The following is an 18016-nucleotide window of genomic DNA, read 5'->3' as shown; positions in this document are numbered from 1 at the left end:
TCCGACAGACAGACACGGTCAGTGAGGGGGAACCCTGCGGTGGTGGAAGTCTCTTTTCGCAGGGGTTCTTCCCCTGTCCATTGGGGTGGAAGGTGTTGCATCGGACAGTACCGGACAACAGGTTTTTGAGCCGGTTCACTGACTCCCCGTCCAGCTGTCCATCCTGCAGGCGGGAGGTGACGGTGTGCCACGCGTTTACGGAATATGAGGGGTTGAATTCCAGAGAGAGCTGCCGTTGTGGTTCTTGGCTGCCCTTCAGTCCCGCGCTTCTCATTTCCGGGCTGCCGGTTCGGAAGGCCGAGAGGCGGATCCCCTGGTAGGTTCGGTCCCGGGCCTGGCCAAGATGAGTGGAGGCGGCGGAAGGAGAAGGGCGCTGCCCGGGCCGATGCCTGCCCCTTTCCCGAGGATACGCCCGTGCCCGGCTGTCCTTGGAGAGGGAGCGGCGGGCACTGCGGGATTTCCGTGAGCGGTGGCTTCCCGCGGTCCAGACTGTTTTATAGACGTAGTTACCGCATAGTGATTTGAGTCCAATTGCTGTTTTGTAAATGTTATTGACTTGTGTCTATGTGTTGTAAATAAACTTTGATCGTTCTGATACAATAAACTTCTGAATGAAGTTGGCGCTCTACAGGGAACCAATAGCCATGCACCAACCGTACGCGCGTCGTGACGCCATCACGCAGAGACGTCTGCTGCTGAAGCATAACGTTTTTGCCCGCTGTGCCCAAGATGGCGGCTCGTTGCCTAGCGGCGGCGGGATCTATAGTGAGTTTATCGGGAATCCCCGCGGTCAGGGTTAACCAGTGCAGACTGGTGAGCATGTTCCAATTGTGCTGGGTACCGGGGACCCTGGGTGCCATTGGTTATCGTTTGCAGTTGTGTTCATCTTGGGTTTACTGGTTCCAAGGTCATTCTGGTTACGTAACTGTTTAGCGAGGGGATGTCGTGGGTAAGAGTTGTTGCTCCTGGGCCGAGATTGGAGGTGGTGGGTGAGAGTTGCTGCTAGTACACACGGGTGGGTTGTGGTGGGTGGGTGACTGTTGAAACCATTGGATGGGTGGGTGACTGTTGGAACCAGTAGGTGGGTGGGTGGTTAACTGTTGGAACCAGTGGGCCATGATGGGTCAGAATTGATGTCCGTGGGCACGGGGGTGTGTGGTTTGTGAGCAATAGTGTTAGTGAATGAGGTAGGTGTGATGGGCGAGGGTTTGGTTAGTGTGACTAGATAGACATGTAAATAATGCCAATAGGTGTGTTTGCATAGCCACTTTATGTAATGTGTAACATGTGGTAATGTCCATGAACGCACAGACATAGCAGCTTTGGGCCTGTATTCACTGGAATTTAGCAGAATGGATAGGAATCTCATTGAAATCTATCTACCATTTCTTTGTTCCCTGTTACTACCTCATGAGCATCATTTTCCAGTGGTCCAATATCAACTGTCACCACCCTTTTACTCTTCATATAACTAAAAATACTTTTGGTATCCTGCTTTGATGGATGGAGCCGGGCAGCGAGATCAATTGAGGATCGGTGAATTGAGCTCCAACTTGTGCACATTTCACTGTTTAATTACAGTGGGCCCTCTTTGCTTTTGTTCTTTATTCATAAATATAATTCCTTTAATCATATGCAGTGTGCTGTCTGTTGTTTCTTAGCATTGAGTTGTAACAGGGTTGCAAACTACACAGCATCTGCACAAACCAGGGTTTGGGGTGGAAGAGCTGTCTCAATCGCACCAGTTTGGCGGGGACTGGTGTGCGTCTTCCCTAGATGTACGCAGCCAAGAAAACCAGAAGGTTTTTATATTATTGGCTAGTTTGTATTTCATCTTTTCCCTTCTTATAGCTTTTTCAGTTACCTTTTGTTTGATTTTTAAAACTTTCCAATTATCCAACTTTCCACTCACTTTTGCTACCTTATATGCCCTTTCCTTGGCTTTTATGCAGTCCTTAACTTCCCTTGTCAGCGGCAGTTGCGTACCCCTGCTGTTTGAGAACAACTTCTGTAGGACATATCTATCCTGCACCTTGTGAAATATTCCCAGAAACTTCAGCCACCTCTGCTCTGCCGTCATCCCTGTCAGTGTCCTCCTCCAATCCACCCGGGCAAGCTCCTCTCTCACGCCTCTGTAATTCCCTTTATTCCATTGCGATACTTACACATGTGACGTGTGCTTCTCCCTCTCAAATTGCAGTATGAATTCAATCATGATCACTGTCTCCTAAGGTAGTGGTCACCAACCTTTGAAGCCCAAGATCTCCTACCTCGGCCTTAGTGAAAGGCAAGATCGACTCCAAATCGATTAGTTACATGCATGTGCACCGGGGCAGGAAAGACCGGAAGTAAAACCCCGCAACCCGGAAGTAGAAATAATGTATAAACACCAGGGGTCACCATTCTATTTTTTGCACCGCGGACCGGTTTAATATTGACAATATTCTTGCGGACTGGCCGAAGGGGGGGCGGCGAGAGGGGCTGTTAAACACGACCGGAATACAGCGATACTCGAAGCAGGTTCCTTATGTCCAGTCTATTCCGCAATTTACTTTACGTGGCTCTCAGCACTTACCTGCTGTCCTGCTTGCTCATGTTTTTAATGCTGGAAAAAAATTCAGTGCGTTTGTCTTTAAGTGCAGGGTGCTTAGACTCAGGGTACTGAAGCAGTTCTGAGGGCTTCATTGCCTCATTAGACAGCCTCCTGGACTGAACTCCAGCCAGCCGCCTGCCCGCCCGCAACCTTGGCCAGGTGTGTCTGTTCCCGTGCCGGGGCCACGGCGGTAGCAGTCCAGAGAGAGCAGCCGAGCAAGAAGTGTGACAGGGCATGCGTCCACCCCTCTTGTAGGATCTATCAGCTGACAAAAATTTGTTTCAGTAGATTGCAGCAAGGTAGCTGCTCTGTTACTTACGAAACCCTGAGCCGGAATTAGGTCGTCTGCGAATATTTTAGCACCAGGTTCCCCACGAACATTCGGTGTGCTAAACAGGTTTAGAGGTGGCACCCATCTGTCTGCGTTCCGGGCCGGTAGCAACGGCACTTTTTGCCGGTCGCACAAAGTGACCGGTTACCCGAGGCCAACCAGTGATCGCTGACGCGCTTGGGTAATGACCTCGTGTTGGTTCAAGTTCAACAGTGGGCGTGACAGGGAATGAGGAAAGGTGCAGTTGACTCATAGCGTTTCCTTGCGGCCCGGTGATTGGGGACCAGCGCGTGGCGTGGGAGCTACACGCATGCGCACTGGACAGAAAGAACGGAAGTGAAACCCTGCAACCCAGAAACAATCTCTCAACAGTATTTGTGTATTTATTTTTCATTTTTTTCGGGATCTACTGGGAAAGTCTCAAAGATCGACTAGTTGATCATGATCAACGGGTTGGCGACCACTATCCTAAAGGTTCCTTTATATTAAGCTCCCTAATAAGATCTGGGTTATTACACAACACCCAATTTAAAATGGCCTTTCCCCGAGTAGGCTCAAGCACAAGCTGCACTAAAAAGCCAACTCATAGACGTTCAACAAATTCTCTCTCTTGTGATCTGACACCAACCTAATTTTCTCAATCCCCTTACATATTGAAGTCCCCCATTACAATTGTGTCATTACCTTTATTACATGCCTTTTCCACCTCCCTTTGTAATCTCAACCCCACATCTTGGCTACTATTTGGAGGCCTGTATATGATTCCCATAATGTTTTTTTAACCCTTGTAGTTTCTTAACTCCACCCACAAAGATTCGACATTCTCTGACTCCATGTCATCTTTTTCTAAAGATGTAATTTCATCTCTCACCAGAGCCACACCACTGCCTATGTCTTCCTGTCAGTCCTTTTGATCAAAAGTATATCCTATAAGCTCGCAACTATGACCTTCTTTCAGCCACTACTCAGTGATGCTCGGTGTCATACCGCTTAATAATGATTGCGTTATTACAGCAGGTAGAATGGGCAAAAGGCCGAGTAACTAGTGGACATGGATCTTAAAATAGCATTTAATAGATCTAGTAAGAAAGGGAACATAACGGTGAAAGGAGTGATACCTCTTTCTCCATCGTCAGTGAGATGTTGGTGTTGGGATGGACAGTAGCTTTTTTTGATGGATTGTAGATCATGGTTTCTGGGGTGGGGGGGGAAGACTTGCAATTGCTTGCATTGTGGGCGGGGGTGGGTGATGATCTTGCTGAAGCAAGTTGGGAGATGGGGAGGGGGCGGCTTAATGCTTTGGCTGCTGCTTGTGTGGGGGAGGAGGGGTAGCTTTGAGGTTCTAACATTTTCTGCTACTCATTTGGTTTTTTTCTTCTGTTTCTTGGATATCTGTGAAGAGTAAGAATTTCATTTTCAATACTGTATACATTCTTTGTGCAAAAAACGGTTGCAATTTGTGCTAAATTACCTAAATGTGGGATGAAAGCAGATACAGAGTAATGTTCACTCTAAGGTGTGCGCACTCACATATCTTTTGTTAATAGTGCATAAAGAAATTTAAACTGTGCACAAAAAGTTGTCACCCTCTACCTTGTTGGCATGATGAGTACAAGGTGAGTACATTTCACAGTCGTGTACCTGGAAATTTCCAGTTTCTGATGTGGACGGTGTTGACAACGTGGAGTTTGCGATAGTTTGCAGATTTTAGATCTGGCTTATTTATAATATTTTTATTGAAGAAATTATTGATTCACTATGTTGAATTTCACAGAAGCAAAGGTGTGAAATGCAAACAAACTGCTAGTTCATTTAAGCAGAATGGCTTAATGAAACAGTAGAAGCTGCTACACTGAAAGCTCATGAGGTCAGGAACGTGCAGCTATGAGAAATATTTATGTACAGTACAGAAACTGGAGTTGTCTGCATGTATTGTCATGGTGCACAGATGGCTGAAGAATTTGGAAGTGAAAAGAAGTGGAGTGATATTTGGAAACTTGGCTTTTTAAAGCATAATTTAGCAAGCAAATCACAAAAGCTCCTGCAAGAAAATCCTTTGTTACCTGCTATAGGCCTGCTACATATGTTTTGTGAGAGTGCAGTTGAACCAGAATGAAAACAATGAAACCCAGAGGAGATTGAAGTTCTTATTGACAATTATTTTGTTTCTTTTAAACAGAGAACAACAAACTGGACTTGGTGGTTTATTATCCTTAGAATAGCTTCAGGTTTATTTCCATTTCCAAATTCAGTGTGCACATGTCACTGGACAAAAAATTGCACAGCACAAGATTTTTACACACTGGTCATTACAAATTAGAGGGAACATTGCCATAGAGGCTAGCAACAGGAGATTAATAGCAGAAGTCTAATTTGTAGAATACTGTGGACAAAGTTGGCTGTGAAATTGGACATAATTGGGTGAGTGGCTTCCTTTTTGTAAAATGCAGTGGTTCTGCTCCCAAAATAACTTGCCTCATGATTGATTTAAGCTAAATTGAATGTTGCACAGTACTTTATTTAAATTTAGTGTCATCTGCAATAAGCGCTGTTTGAACCACTGGCCTCTTTTATTAAGTACTCCTGCTTGTTAATACAAACATCTAATCAGCCAATCATGTAGCAATAACTCAATGCATAAAAGCATGCAGATATGGTCAGGAGGTTCAGTTGTTGTTTAGACCAAATTTCAGAATGGGGAAGAATTGTGCTATAAGTGACTTTGACTGTGGAATGAATGTTGGTGCCAGACAGGGTGGTTTGAGTATCTCAGAAACTGCTGATCTCCTGGGATTTTCACACACAACAGTCTCTAGAGTTTACAGAGAATGATCCAAGAAACAAACATCCAGTGAGTGGCAGTTCTGTGGGCGAAAACTCCTTGTTAACGAGAGAAGTCGGAAGAGAATGGCCAGACTGGTTCAAGCTGACAGGAAGGCAACAGTAGCTCAAATAATCACGCATTGCAGCAGTGGTGTGCGGAAAAACATCTTTGAATGCACAACACATTGAAACTTGAAATAGATAGGCTGCTGCAGCAGAAGACCATGAACATACACTCAATGGCAACTTTATTAGGTACAGGAGGTACACAATAAAGTGACCACTGAGTGTATCGCTGACAGTGTAGGGCATGGTATGAAAGACTTAGCAGCTGTATTGATAAAAATACTAGAATACTAGGTTTGTTTTCTCCACTCTGCTGGCTTCATGAGATTTTTATGCTGGTGATTTGAAAGGCGCCTCTGCTTGTGATGACTGTGCAATATATTATTTCTATAATTTAGTGTTTTATGTAATTTTGCATTTTTGATGTTGTAGGTTTAATCATTTATATTAATTGGGTTTTCTATTTTTATAGATCCCCGGCGTGAGTCGAACGGCAGCTCGTAGGTTCCACTTCGCTATCTATGGCAATCATAATAAAAACGTAGCAAAAGTGTCAAATTCAGTAAGTAAAAATCCACAAAGCATTTTCTATGGGCTCTTCCCATTGGTTTGAATGTAGAATGGCAATATTTTGTCATTTTTAAAACAATTTTTTTTATTAGTTTTTCAAAACATTTTACAAAATTAAAAACCCCAAATCCCAATGAGGAGCATTAATACAGTGCAAGATTAAGCATACAATAACAATATGCTACAAAGGAAGAGAATTTAACAAAAAAGCACCTAAATTAAAGACAAGTGAGCTTAGTGTCCTCCCCAAGCCCCACAACACAAGAAAAAAACAACTCCAGACCAACCACCACACAGTATAAAGAGTATAAGTCCGGACAGTCAAACTCCCAGACTGTGAATACACTTAGTAACAGAGGATAATAATGCCTACTACCAGAAAAAAAAGGGAGCTGAAAGCAAGGGACCGAAAAGAAGAAAAAGAAAAAGAAAAAAAAACCCTAGTCAGGAGGAAGGTTATGAAAGTACTCGATAAAAGGTCCCCAGACCTTATGGAACTTTAAATCTGAATTAAGAACTGAATAATGAATTTTTTCGAGGTCCAAGCAGGCCATAATGTCGTTAAGCCATTGCGCATGAGTGGGCGGGGCAACATCTCTCCATCTAAGGAGGATCAAGCGTCTCGCCAGGAGAGAGGCAAAGGATAGTATTTGGCATTTGGTCGGACCCAGACATAAATCTGTCTCGCCCCAAAAACCGAACAGAGCAATTAAGGGGTTAGGTTCTAGGTGCTGATTCAGAATACCCGATAATGTAGTGAAGACATCTTTCCAGAATTTCTCCAAGCTAGGACAGAACCAGTACATATGGATGAGAGAGGCCACGCCCCTCTTGCATTTATCACAGAGCGGACTAATGCCAGGGTAGAATCGAGATAGTTTAGATTTAGACATATGGGCTCTATGAACAATCTTAAACTGTAAGAGGCAATGGCGAGCACAAAGGGAGGTTGAGTTAACCGATTTGAGAACTGAGTCCCAGCTCTCCTCGGATAAGGAGATATTTAAATCCTGCTCCCAGGCCATTTTAATTTTATCCACAGGGGCCCGTCGTAAGGCTGCTAGTTTATCTCAGATAATTGAAATTAAACCTTTACCTAGTGGATTAATGGAAAGAAATAGGTCCATAGCATTTTTCGCAGGCATTTCAGGAAAGTTAGGAATTAAAGGAGCAGTAAAGTGTTGGATTTGGAGATATCTGAAAAAGTGAGCGTTAGGCAGGTTGAACTTAACGGAGAGCTGCTGAAAAGAAGCGAAGCGATTATCAATGAAGAGATCTTCAAAATGTCTAATGCCCTTCCTGTACCAAACATGGAATGCTGAATCGTACGTAGTAGGTAAAAAAAGGTGATTATGTGCGACAGGGCTAGAAACGGAAAACCCCTGGAAACCATAGCATTTCCTGAACTGAGCCCATATACGCAAAGTGTGTCTAACCAGAGGATTAGCTATTGATCTGGGCAAACTGCTAGGGAGTGCAGAGCCAAGAAATGCAGAGATAGATAATTCTTTAGTGGAGCTCAACTCCATTGCCACCCAGTTAGGGCACTCGGGTTGACCGTGGAAGAAAGACCAGAAGGCAGCACAACGTATATTAGCTGCCCAGTAATATAAGCGAAAGTTAGGTAAAGCCATGCCACCCTCTTTTTTAGATTTTTGGAGGTGGATTTTATTAATTCTAGAGCGCTTATTCTGCCACAGATATGACAAAATAATAGAGTCTAAGGAATCAAAAAAAGATTTAGGAATAAAAATTGGGATAGATTGAAATAAGTATAAACATTTGGGGAGAACATACATTTTAACAACATTAATACGATCTACCAAGGACATAGATAGAGGTGACCATTGTACCAGACTCTGTTTTGTAGCATATGAAAGATTGACAAAGTTTTCACGAAAGAGATCTTTAAACTTCCTTGTGACTGTAATTCCAAGATAAGTAAATTGATTATGGACTACTTTAAAAGGGAGATCACAAAATATTAGTTCTTGTGCTTCTTTATTAATTGGGAAAAGTTCACTCTTATGTAAGTTGAGTTTATAGCCAGAGATCTGGCTAAACTGGTCAAGAAGTGAAAACATTAGAGGTAAGGATGTAGATGGATTTGAGAGAAAGAGTAATAAGTCATCAGCATAGAGAGAAACTTTATGCACAACACCCCCTCTCCAAATCCCGGTCAATTCAGGACAATTTCGAAATGCTATCGCCAGAGGTTCTATAGCCAAATCAAAGAGAAAGGGACTTAAGGGGCATCCCTGATGGGTGCCACGTTTCAGATTAAATACTTGGGATTTCTGAAAATTAGTTAGAACAGAAGCAGTAGGACACAGGTACAGCAATTGGATCCAAGAGATGAAACTTTGGCCGAGGTCAAATTTTTCTAAGACTGCAAAAAGGTCGTTCCACTCTATACGGTCAAATGCTTTCTCCGCATCAAGGGAGATAACACATTCAGGAGTCCCAGTTGGAACTGAGTATAAAATATTAAATAGACGCCGAATGTTAAAAAAAGGGAGACGGTTTTTAATAAAGCCTGTTTGGTCATCAGAGATAATGGAGGGAATAACGGTTTCTAATCTATGACCCAACACTTTAGCTAAGATCTTTACATCAACATTGAGCAGAGAGATCGGCCTGTACGAGGAACACTTTGTTGGGTCTTTGCCCTTTTTTAAAAGAAGAATAATAGATGCCTCATTGAAAGAGGGTGGCAATTTGCTGTAATTAAACGAGTCAGATAATACTGAAAGTAACTGAGGAGAAAGAAGTGAGGGGAATGATTTATAAAATTCCACAGGGAACCCATCAGGTCCAGGAGATTTCCCTGAGGACAGTGCAGAAATTGCAAAAGATATTTCTTCTGGTGATATAGGCGCATTGAGTTTGGCTAATATTTTGTCATTCTGTAGAAAACTTAGACTTCAAATAAACAGTGAATCAAGTATTAATTTGGGAATGAGAGGAGCAGTGGTTGAATGTGATGAAAATAGGAATTTGTTCTTTGCTTCTCAAAGCCACGAGTCGGACATTCAAAAATGGGCACTGTGACTATTCAGAGTGCCATTACACAAAGGCAAGTGTTAGGTCTCTTGAGAACGGGCAGCTAGATCTGGGGAATGCCGGAAGCCACAAGTTTGTGGAAGTAGTTTCAAATGGACTGTTCAATCTGGCGTTGGTACATGCTGATAACCCAGGTTGGAGATGGAGAAAGAGCGAGAACATTTCCTCAGATGTTATCTATTACAATGAGACAATGGAACTAGAAGTCAGGATCATGGAAAATGAGTGCTGACATGTTTTACTTCATAGCACTAAGTTAAGATCAGCTTCATTGTCAAAGCAAGAATCTGCATCATAACTCAGAAATAATCTGATGCTTTGGAAATGTTTGGTCCCATGGGAAACACTTCCATAAGAGATCATGACTTCATGTCTCCTGTATTTTGGTAATATATAATTGTAGTTATTAAAGTATAATAATTAGGAGGCTAGAATGTATGGGGCCATGCACCCATTTTCTATTTGTACTGTATTTTGTGTTGCACGTTAATTACATGTATTATGGTAACTTGTCACGTGTGTGAAGGGAATAAGTTAAAGTATTCATGCTTGTTCTAGGCAGTTTTGTTTGGAGCTGGGGACCGAAGGATGTCAGATCTTTCGTTGACCGCTTAGTTATACTTAATTACACTTAATTGCTTCACTTCAAGATTGTATGTTTGCTAATTGCTTATGAATTAGCTGAATTAGTCTGACACGGTGGTCAGCAGCACAGGAGCGCCGCAGGGGACCGTGCTCTCTCCGGTCCTGTTCACCCTGTACACATCAGACTTCCAATATAACTCGGAGTCCTGCCATGTGCAGAAGTTCGCTGACGACACGGCCATAGTGGGGTGTGTCAGGAATGGACAGGAGGAGGAGTATAGGAAACTGATACAGGACTTTGTGATATGGTGCAACTCAAACTACCTGCGTCTCAATATCACCAAGACCAAGGAGATGGTGGTGGACTTTAGGAGATCTAGGCCTCATATGGAGCCAGTGATCATTAATGGAGAATGTGTGGAGCAGGTTAAGACCTACAAGTATCTGGGAGTACAGTTAGACGAGAAGCTAGACTGGACTGCCAACACAGAAGCCTTGTGCAGGAAGGCACAGAGTCGACTGTACTTCCTTAGAAGGTTGGCATCATTCAATGTCTGTAGTGAGATGCTGAAGATGTTCTATAGGTCAGTTGTGGAGAACGCCCTCTTCTTTGTGGTGGCGTGTTGGGGAGGAAGCATTAAGGAGAGGGACACCTCACGTCTTAATAAGCTGGTAAGGAAGGCGGGCTCTGTCGTGGGCAAAGTACTGGAGAGTGTAACATCAGTAGCTGAGCGAAGGGCGCTGAGTAGGCTACGGTCAATTATGGAAAACCCTGAACATCCTCTACATAGCACCATCCAGAGACAGAGAAGCAGTTTCAGCGACAGGTTGCTATCGATGCAATGCTCCTGAGACAGGATGAAGAGGTCAATACTCCCCAATGCCATTAGGCTTTACAATTCAACCGCCAGGAGTAAGATATGTTAAAGTGCCGGGGTTGATTGTATTAATGTATTTAAGTAAACTACTTAAGAACTTTTTAAAAGCTATTATTAATGCTTTTTGAGAGAGTGATTTAGATGCATATCATATTTTTACTGAGTTAAGTATTGTATGTAATTAGTTTTGCTACAACAAGTGTATGGGACATTGGAAAAAATGTTGAATTTCCCCATGGGGATGAATAAAGTATCTATCTATCTATCTATGAAGGATCAAACACAGCTCTTCGACTTTTGGAGCATCATTACTGGAGTGATTGGAGAGCATGTCATAACAGCCTGTTGGGCTTGCCAGCTGCAGCAGTTGGTTTGTTAGAATTGACCACTACACTGTAAAATAGGAAAGCTCTTTTTAATAGTGTTTATTAGTGGTGACTTGCAACGTCCTTGACTTGCCTTTCTCCTGAAATTGATGGGTCAGCGTTGGTACATAAGATATAGCATTACTAGTTTCTATTTAAACCCATCACCCATACTGGAGCAGAGGCAGCTCTCCAGAATCCCCTGTCCTCGCCCAGTCTTTCAAGTTGTCCCCAAGGGTAGCCCATTTTCAAAGATCCTTTCTGTCTCAGAGATGAGGTCTTTGGAGCTTCTGTTGGCGTTTCTGTAGCACTTTTTTTTTGTGGGATAGGTTTGCCAGCCCCCTCCTCTCACAGACAGGCAGAGTTAGCCCTACTAGCTGCTGTTCTGGAAAGGTAGTAGGCCTTATCATAGGTTTTGCCTCTGAGCCACTGAGATATTACTGAGCCACTTCAGTTTAACTTTCAGGCTTTCAGAGTCATTTTTCTTTAATTTTGGGATTTAAGTGTATGACCACTGTGCAGGCCAAGCCCTCTTCTCGCTGCAACCATCAGGCAGGAGGTACAGAAGCATTAGATCCCACACCACCAGGTTCAGGAACAGTTACTATCCCACACCATCAGCTCCTGAACTAGAATTGGATAGCTTTCTTCACTGCTACTCTGAACTGATTCTACGACCTGCAGACTCACTTTCAAGAACTCTACAACTCATGTTCTTAATGTTATTATTTTGCACACTGGTTGCTTATCAGTTTTGTCTGTTTAAGTACTGTTTTACTGAAAAAATTTTTGTATTCCATTTTCAATGTGTCATGGTAGCATAGTGCTTAATGATCTTGCACATCCTTCAGTTGTCACATTATTGCCCCCAAAGTACACTTTGATAATATAAAAAAATTAAAATACCACTGATCATTTGTTTTTGTGCAATATTTATCTCTTTGATCCTTTCTACTTTAAACCTGTTCCCGTGTTTTTGCTAACCAAGATGCCTGTGTTTTGTTTCTTTACACAGATCTCCACGCAGTATCCAGTGGTTGATCATGAGTTTGATGCAGTGGTTGTCGGAGCAGGGGGAGCTGGCTTACGAGCAGCCTTTGGTTTATCTGAAGCTGGCTTCAACACTGCTTGCGTTACAAAGCTGTTTCCTACCAGATCGCACACAGTTGCCGCACAGGTGGGCTGCTCTGATATCCTTTCCGTGCTTTGAGAACAGTAATATTTTTTGATTTTGTACTAACAGTGCTTTTCCTAAAACTATTATGACTGAGTAATGTGATAACTAGGAGCATACTGATAAAGTTCAAACAGTAAAGACAAGATTTTCTTTAGTTTTAACAGCTTTACTTTCTCCCTTCATGTTCGGTACACTACGTTGCCATTATTTTTTAACTAACATCCTCTCCTGTGCCACCCTCGTGCACGTGCGCATGCCAACTAAATGCCTAAGTAGCTCAACAATTACAACTCTAAGTAATAGACATTGGTTGTTAGTAAGTCTTTGTGTGTAGTTTTCATTGATTCTATTTTGTCTCTTTGTGAATGCCTACAAGAAATTGAATCTCGGTAGTATATGGTAGCATTTATGTATTTTGATAATAAATTTAGTTTCAACTTTGAACTTTATGGGTGGGAGCTGGTACTGGGATGGGATGAGTAAAGATATCAAAGGTTACGGGTAGAAGGCAGGAGAATGGGGTTAAGAGCGATAATAAATCAGTCATGATGGAATGGCGGAACAAACTCAATGGGCCGAATGGCCTAATTCTGCTCCTGTATCTTATGGATATGGTAGGGAGCCAGTTTTGTCAGGGTGTAGGTTGGCATCTAAAATTGATGATTGTAAGTGATACTCATTTCAGTCTTAATGTAATTGCATGATTCTTATAATTTTTCAAGATTTTTTTGTTTAGGCCCCCCTATTTGTTGATTAACACTACTCCAAGCAATAAAGCTGCTTTTTGGAAGCCATTAATGATGCCCACTGTTGTTGTATTGCCAACTTACTGTTATTTCTAACCCTTGCAGTCTGTTTTCTCCATCTTTTCTGATTCAATGTCTTGATCTTCCTAGCCAGTACATTCCTAGCCAGCTATCAAACATTTAATTTATTAATCCAGAGAATGAAAGGGTTAATGTATGAGGAGTGTTTGATAGCTCTGGGCCTGTGCTTGCTGTATTTTAGAAGAACGTGGGGGCATGGCATTGAATCCTATTGAATGATAGGAGCCTAGGTAGGGTGGGTGTGGATAGGATTGTTCCTCTAGTGGGGTAGTCTAGAACTAGTGGGCACAGCCTCAGTAGAGGAAATTCAGTGATGACAAGGAATTTCTCCAGCCAGAGGGTGGGGAATCTATGGAATTCATTGCTACAGATGGCTGTGGAGGCCAATTCATGGGTACATTTAAAGCAGAGGTTGATAGCTTCTTGCTTATTAAGGGCATCAAAGGTTATGGGGGAAAAGGCAGGAGAATGGGGTTGAGAGAGAGAATAAGGGGGAAAAGTTTAAAGGGAACATTAGGGGGAGCTTCTTCACACAGAGTGGTGGGAGTGTGAAATGAGCTGCCAAATGAAGTGGTAAATGTAGGCTCATTTTGACATTTAAGAAAAACTTGGACAGGTACATGGATGAGAGGTGTATGGAGGGATATGGGCTGGGTGCAGGTCAGTGGGACTAGGCAGAAAAATGGGTCGGCACAGCCAAAATGGGCCAAAAGGCCTGTTTCTGTGCTGTAATGTTCTATGGTTCTAAATCAGCCATGATGGTATAGCAGAACAGACTCAATGGACCAAATGGCCTAATTCTGCTCCCATGTTTTGTGGCCTAATTCTGAGTATTCCCCACAATCCTTTTTATATTTTGATTTTAGTCTCACATGAATCACATTCTTTAATTCCCACTTTCTTCTGGTTGCAGTTTCAGAAAACTGTACTTATCCACCTGGTATCACAACCACATTTTCTGTCATTGTTTACCACACAGCTGCCCCATCCTTATACCATAGTATTATTTTCATACCACGGTGTATCTCCTGCTTTATTAACTTATCTCAGTCGTTACTTATTCTGCTGTGCTAGAGATTAGAGAATAATTATTTGATGAGGAATTGCTGTTATAAGTCAATAACTATTTGCTTTTGCTGTTGATACTGGTTTATTATTGTCACATACCCGGTAAAAAGGATATTGCTTATCATACTTTTGATATTTTCATTCCTAATATTCTTTGTTTAAATTTAATTCTTGACCTTGTCAACATGAGACAAATCCAAAACACTGCTGAATGAGATTCTGCAGCTGCTGGAAATCCAGAGTAACACATGCAAAATCAGGCAGCATCTATTGAGAGTAATAAAGAGCCAGTATTTCTCGTTGAGACTGTCCATCAGGACTCTTGAAAACGTCCTTTCTTTTAAAGCTGTTGCTGATGTTAGGGCCCCAGTAAATCTAAGTGCATTGAACAAAGGGGAATCAGTATGGGGAAGCAATGCTGTCAAATTAAAGTGATTCTAAATCAAATGCTGTACTTGGATGGATAATTCTGATTTATTGCTTTACAGAAAAGATATCAATAATTTGTGTAATTCAAGTACGATTGAACAGTTTTAATTTTTAATAATGTAGTTGTAAATTTAATGCCACTGAGAGGTCAGTCTCTGCTTGATGCAGGTGACAGCAAACAATAAAAAGGTGCTCCAAAACTTCTATATATTCATAATTGAGAGTTGGAAGTGCTCCTCTGAAATCTAATTGAAGAGGCATTAGTGGAACAATGTGGTTGTCTGTCATGTTCAATGATGACAGGAGACCTCTGCAGGACAGATTTTAAAGTGGGAAAAGCTGTTGCACTGGGGCAGTTCCACTCTCTCAACCTCCGAAGTCCCACTCTAGTGGAATGAACAAGTATCACAAACTGGGGTCTTCCTTGGTTGCAGTGGTTGACCATGACGTCTTCCATGCCTTGTCATACCCTTTGCTCTCCATGGAGTGTTGCAGTACCACCTTCTCGGCCGATAGATCAAACTGTAGATCTCACCTGCCCAGTCCGACTTTGTATGCCAGGACTCTTGAAGAAGAGGGCGGGGAACATCATAAAGGACTCCTCCCATCCTGCGCACGGACTGTTTGATCTGCTTCCGTTTGGTAGGCGCTTCAGATCCCTCCAGACTAAGACTAATAGGCACTGGAGAAGTTTTTTCCCTACTGCGGTCACTTTGCTGAACAGTTAACTGCCGGTTAACTGTCGGCTAACTATTATTTGGATTGCACTACCTGTATGTATAATTTATATTTTCATTTATATCTATCATTATTATTGTTATGAGCAGAGAGACAACATCTGCCGGAAGTAAATTCCTTGTATGTGCATAGGTACTTGGCGATTAAAGTCTGATTCTGATTCTGATATGGGGAATGTTTGATTTCCTCAGTAGCCAAAAAAATGATATAAATGAGTTGCTATGGATTCAGAGGAAACATTCTGAATCTTGTTGCAGGGTGGAATAAATGCAGCTCTGGGTAACATGGAGGCTGATGACTGGAGGTGGCACTTTTATGACACAGTGAAAGGATCTGATTGGTTAGGAGACCAGGATGCAATCCACTACATGACGGAACAGGCACCCGCTGCTGTCATTGAGGTAAGCTGATTTGTCTCCCATCTTAAAAACTGGAAATGCATTTAAAAGTCAGTATTGCAGCAGCTTAACGTGCAACAATTGGCACCTCATTCTTGTCTTTGCAACTGGGATACATGTATCCTCCCTCGTTATGATATGGAACTTATTGTGTCTCATCATTAATTAGATGTCAGATTTGAATTACACTGATACAATAGAGTTGGGTTGTTGAATGTTACATCGTGATAGAATGATATTGAATATTTACTTAAGTACAATTGTAATTCACTCAAAATAAAATTTAATTCTTTGCATTTCCAACTTTACCGCATTGTAAATCCCTGTGCCCGCTAATGTCATAGAGAATCACTTTGGGAACTGGCAGCATTTGCTTTTGGAAATGAACATATATTACATTATTGTCCACATGATAAATTACATTCTCAAACGACTTGACCAAATTTGTCAAAAGCTGTTTTTCCTTTTCATAAAACTGTTTTGATTGTGCGTAATCAACAATGGATTTCAGCATTTTCCCAATAAATAAAGAGATCAAATTGAAAGAATACGGAGAAAATTTACAAGGATGTTGCTGGGACTTGAGAGCCTGAGGAATAGATTGAATACTTTAAGACTTTATTCCATGGAGCCTGGGAGAAAGAGGGGAGATTTGTTAGAGGTCTATAAAATTATGAGTAGTAAATGCAAGCAGGCTTTTTCCACTGAAGTTTGGTGAAACTAGGACTAGGGGGTCATAGGTTAAGGGTGAAAGGTGAAAATTTTAAGGGGAATATCAGGGGGAACAACTTCACTGAGTGGGTGGTGAGAGTGTGGAAGGAGCTGCCAGTGCTTGTGGCGAATGCGGTTTTGATTTCAACACTTAAATGAGGTTTGGATAGGTAGGTGGGGAGCTCTGGTGCAGGTGCAGGTGGATGGGAATAGACAAACTCACTGGGGCGTAGGGCCTGTTTCTGTGCTGTAGTTCTCTTTTAACTCTATAAGTTGCGTATCTAAGTGGTCGTAGTTCCTTGCTTGTTCCCCTCTCATTTTGAGACGCTTTTGTAGTTTTCCAGCACGCTGGACTATCTTGACGCTAATGAGGTCCAGAAGACCACAAAAAAAAAGCAAACAGTATCTCTATAGCCACTTCCTTGGGAAGTCTAAACCATTATTTTTTGGGGATTTTTCTGAATCATTACTTGGATATAGATTGTAATTTGTATTTTCCTTTATCTTCACACCAGCTTGAGAACTATGGGATGCCTTTTAGTAGAACAGAGGCAGGCAAGATTTACCAGCGTGCATTTGGCGGACAGAGCCTGCAGTTTGGAAAAGGGGGACAGGCACATCGCTGCTGTTGTGTTGCAGACCGGACGGGCCACTCTTTGCTTCACACGTTATATGGCACGGTAAGGTGACATTAAAACAAAGTGCTGGGAGTATTCAAGGGGTCATTCGCTCTTTATGGAGAGATATCTTAAGTTTAAAATATTGTGTTTACATCCTCCTTCATCAGCTACGGTTTACTTAGAGAAGCAATGTGGAACAGACCCTTCTGGCCCAACAAGCCGCAGTACCCTCAACCCACTTATTCAACCCGAGGCTAAACACAGGACTGCGTGGGCCATCGTGGTAGCAATTAGTACAACACTATTACTGCATGGGACGTTGAAGTTTAGAGCTCAGTCTTGGTGTCCTCTGTAAGGAGTTTGTAAGTTCTCCCCATGGGATAGTTGGGCTTGCTTCAGATGCTGCGATTTCCTCCCACAATCCAAAGAAATAGATTTGTAGGTTAATTGGTTGTTGCAAATTGTTCCATGATTAGGTGAGGGTTAAATCAGAGTTGTCGGGGATCCCTGGGTCAGTGTGGTACAAAGGGCTGGAAGGGCCTACTCCACACCGTATCTCTAATTAAGTAACTTGTCAACCAGCACGTCTTTGGACTGTGGGAGGAAACCAGATCACCCAGAGGAAACCCACGAGGTCACTGGAGGACATACAAGCTCATTACAGGTGGCATCAGAATTGAACACCCTGAGCTGTAATAGTGTCACTGCTCTCATGATGCCCCAAAATTAACATTTTACCCTACCTAAACATATTTTAATATTTCCTTCCTAGCA

The 18016-nt window shown here is 42.4% G+C and overlaps 1 protein-coding gene across 4 annotated transcripts in view; it reads left to right on the top strand.

The window, feature by feature from the left end:
- Window positions 1–679: 679 nt before the first annotated feature.
- The window catches only part of sdha (succinate dehydrogenase complex, subunit A, flavoprotein (Fp)), a 106985-nt gene continuing 89648 nt past the window's right edge, over window positions 680–18016 (top strand). For 2 of the 4 annotated variants that reach the window (XM_073030490.1, XM_073030574.1), the window contains exons 1-5: window positions 680–765; window positions 6286–6375; window positions 12290–12451; window positions 15771–15914; window positions 17138–17302. In XM_073030490.1, coding sequence (XP_072886591.1) covers window positions 730–765; window positions 6286–6375; window positions 12290–12451; window positions 15771–15914; window positions 17138–17302 — 597 coding nt within the window. In that variant the 5' untranslated portion in view covers window positions 680–729. Of the gene's footprint in view, window positions 814–6285; window positions 6376–12289; window positions 12452–15770; window positions 15915–17137; window positions 17303–18016 lie in introns of all 4 variants that reach the window. The other 2 variants (XM_073030340.1, XM_073030418.1) reach the window with 1 other exon arrangement.

This window comes from Hemitrygon akajei, chromosome 1 (genome assembly GCF_048418815.1).
Source record: "Hemitrygon akajei chromosome 1, sHemAka1.3, whole genome shotgun sequence".
Lineage (NCBI taxonomy): Eukaryota > Metazoa > Chordata > Chondrichthyes > Myliobatiformes > Dasyatidae > Hemitrygon > Hemitrygon akajei.
The sequence above is the reverse complement of the archived record's forward strand: the minus strand, read 5'-3'. Positions and strand labels throughout refer to the sequence as shown.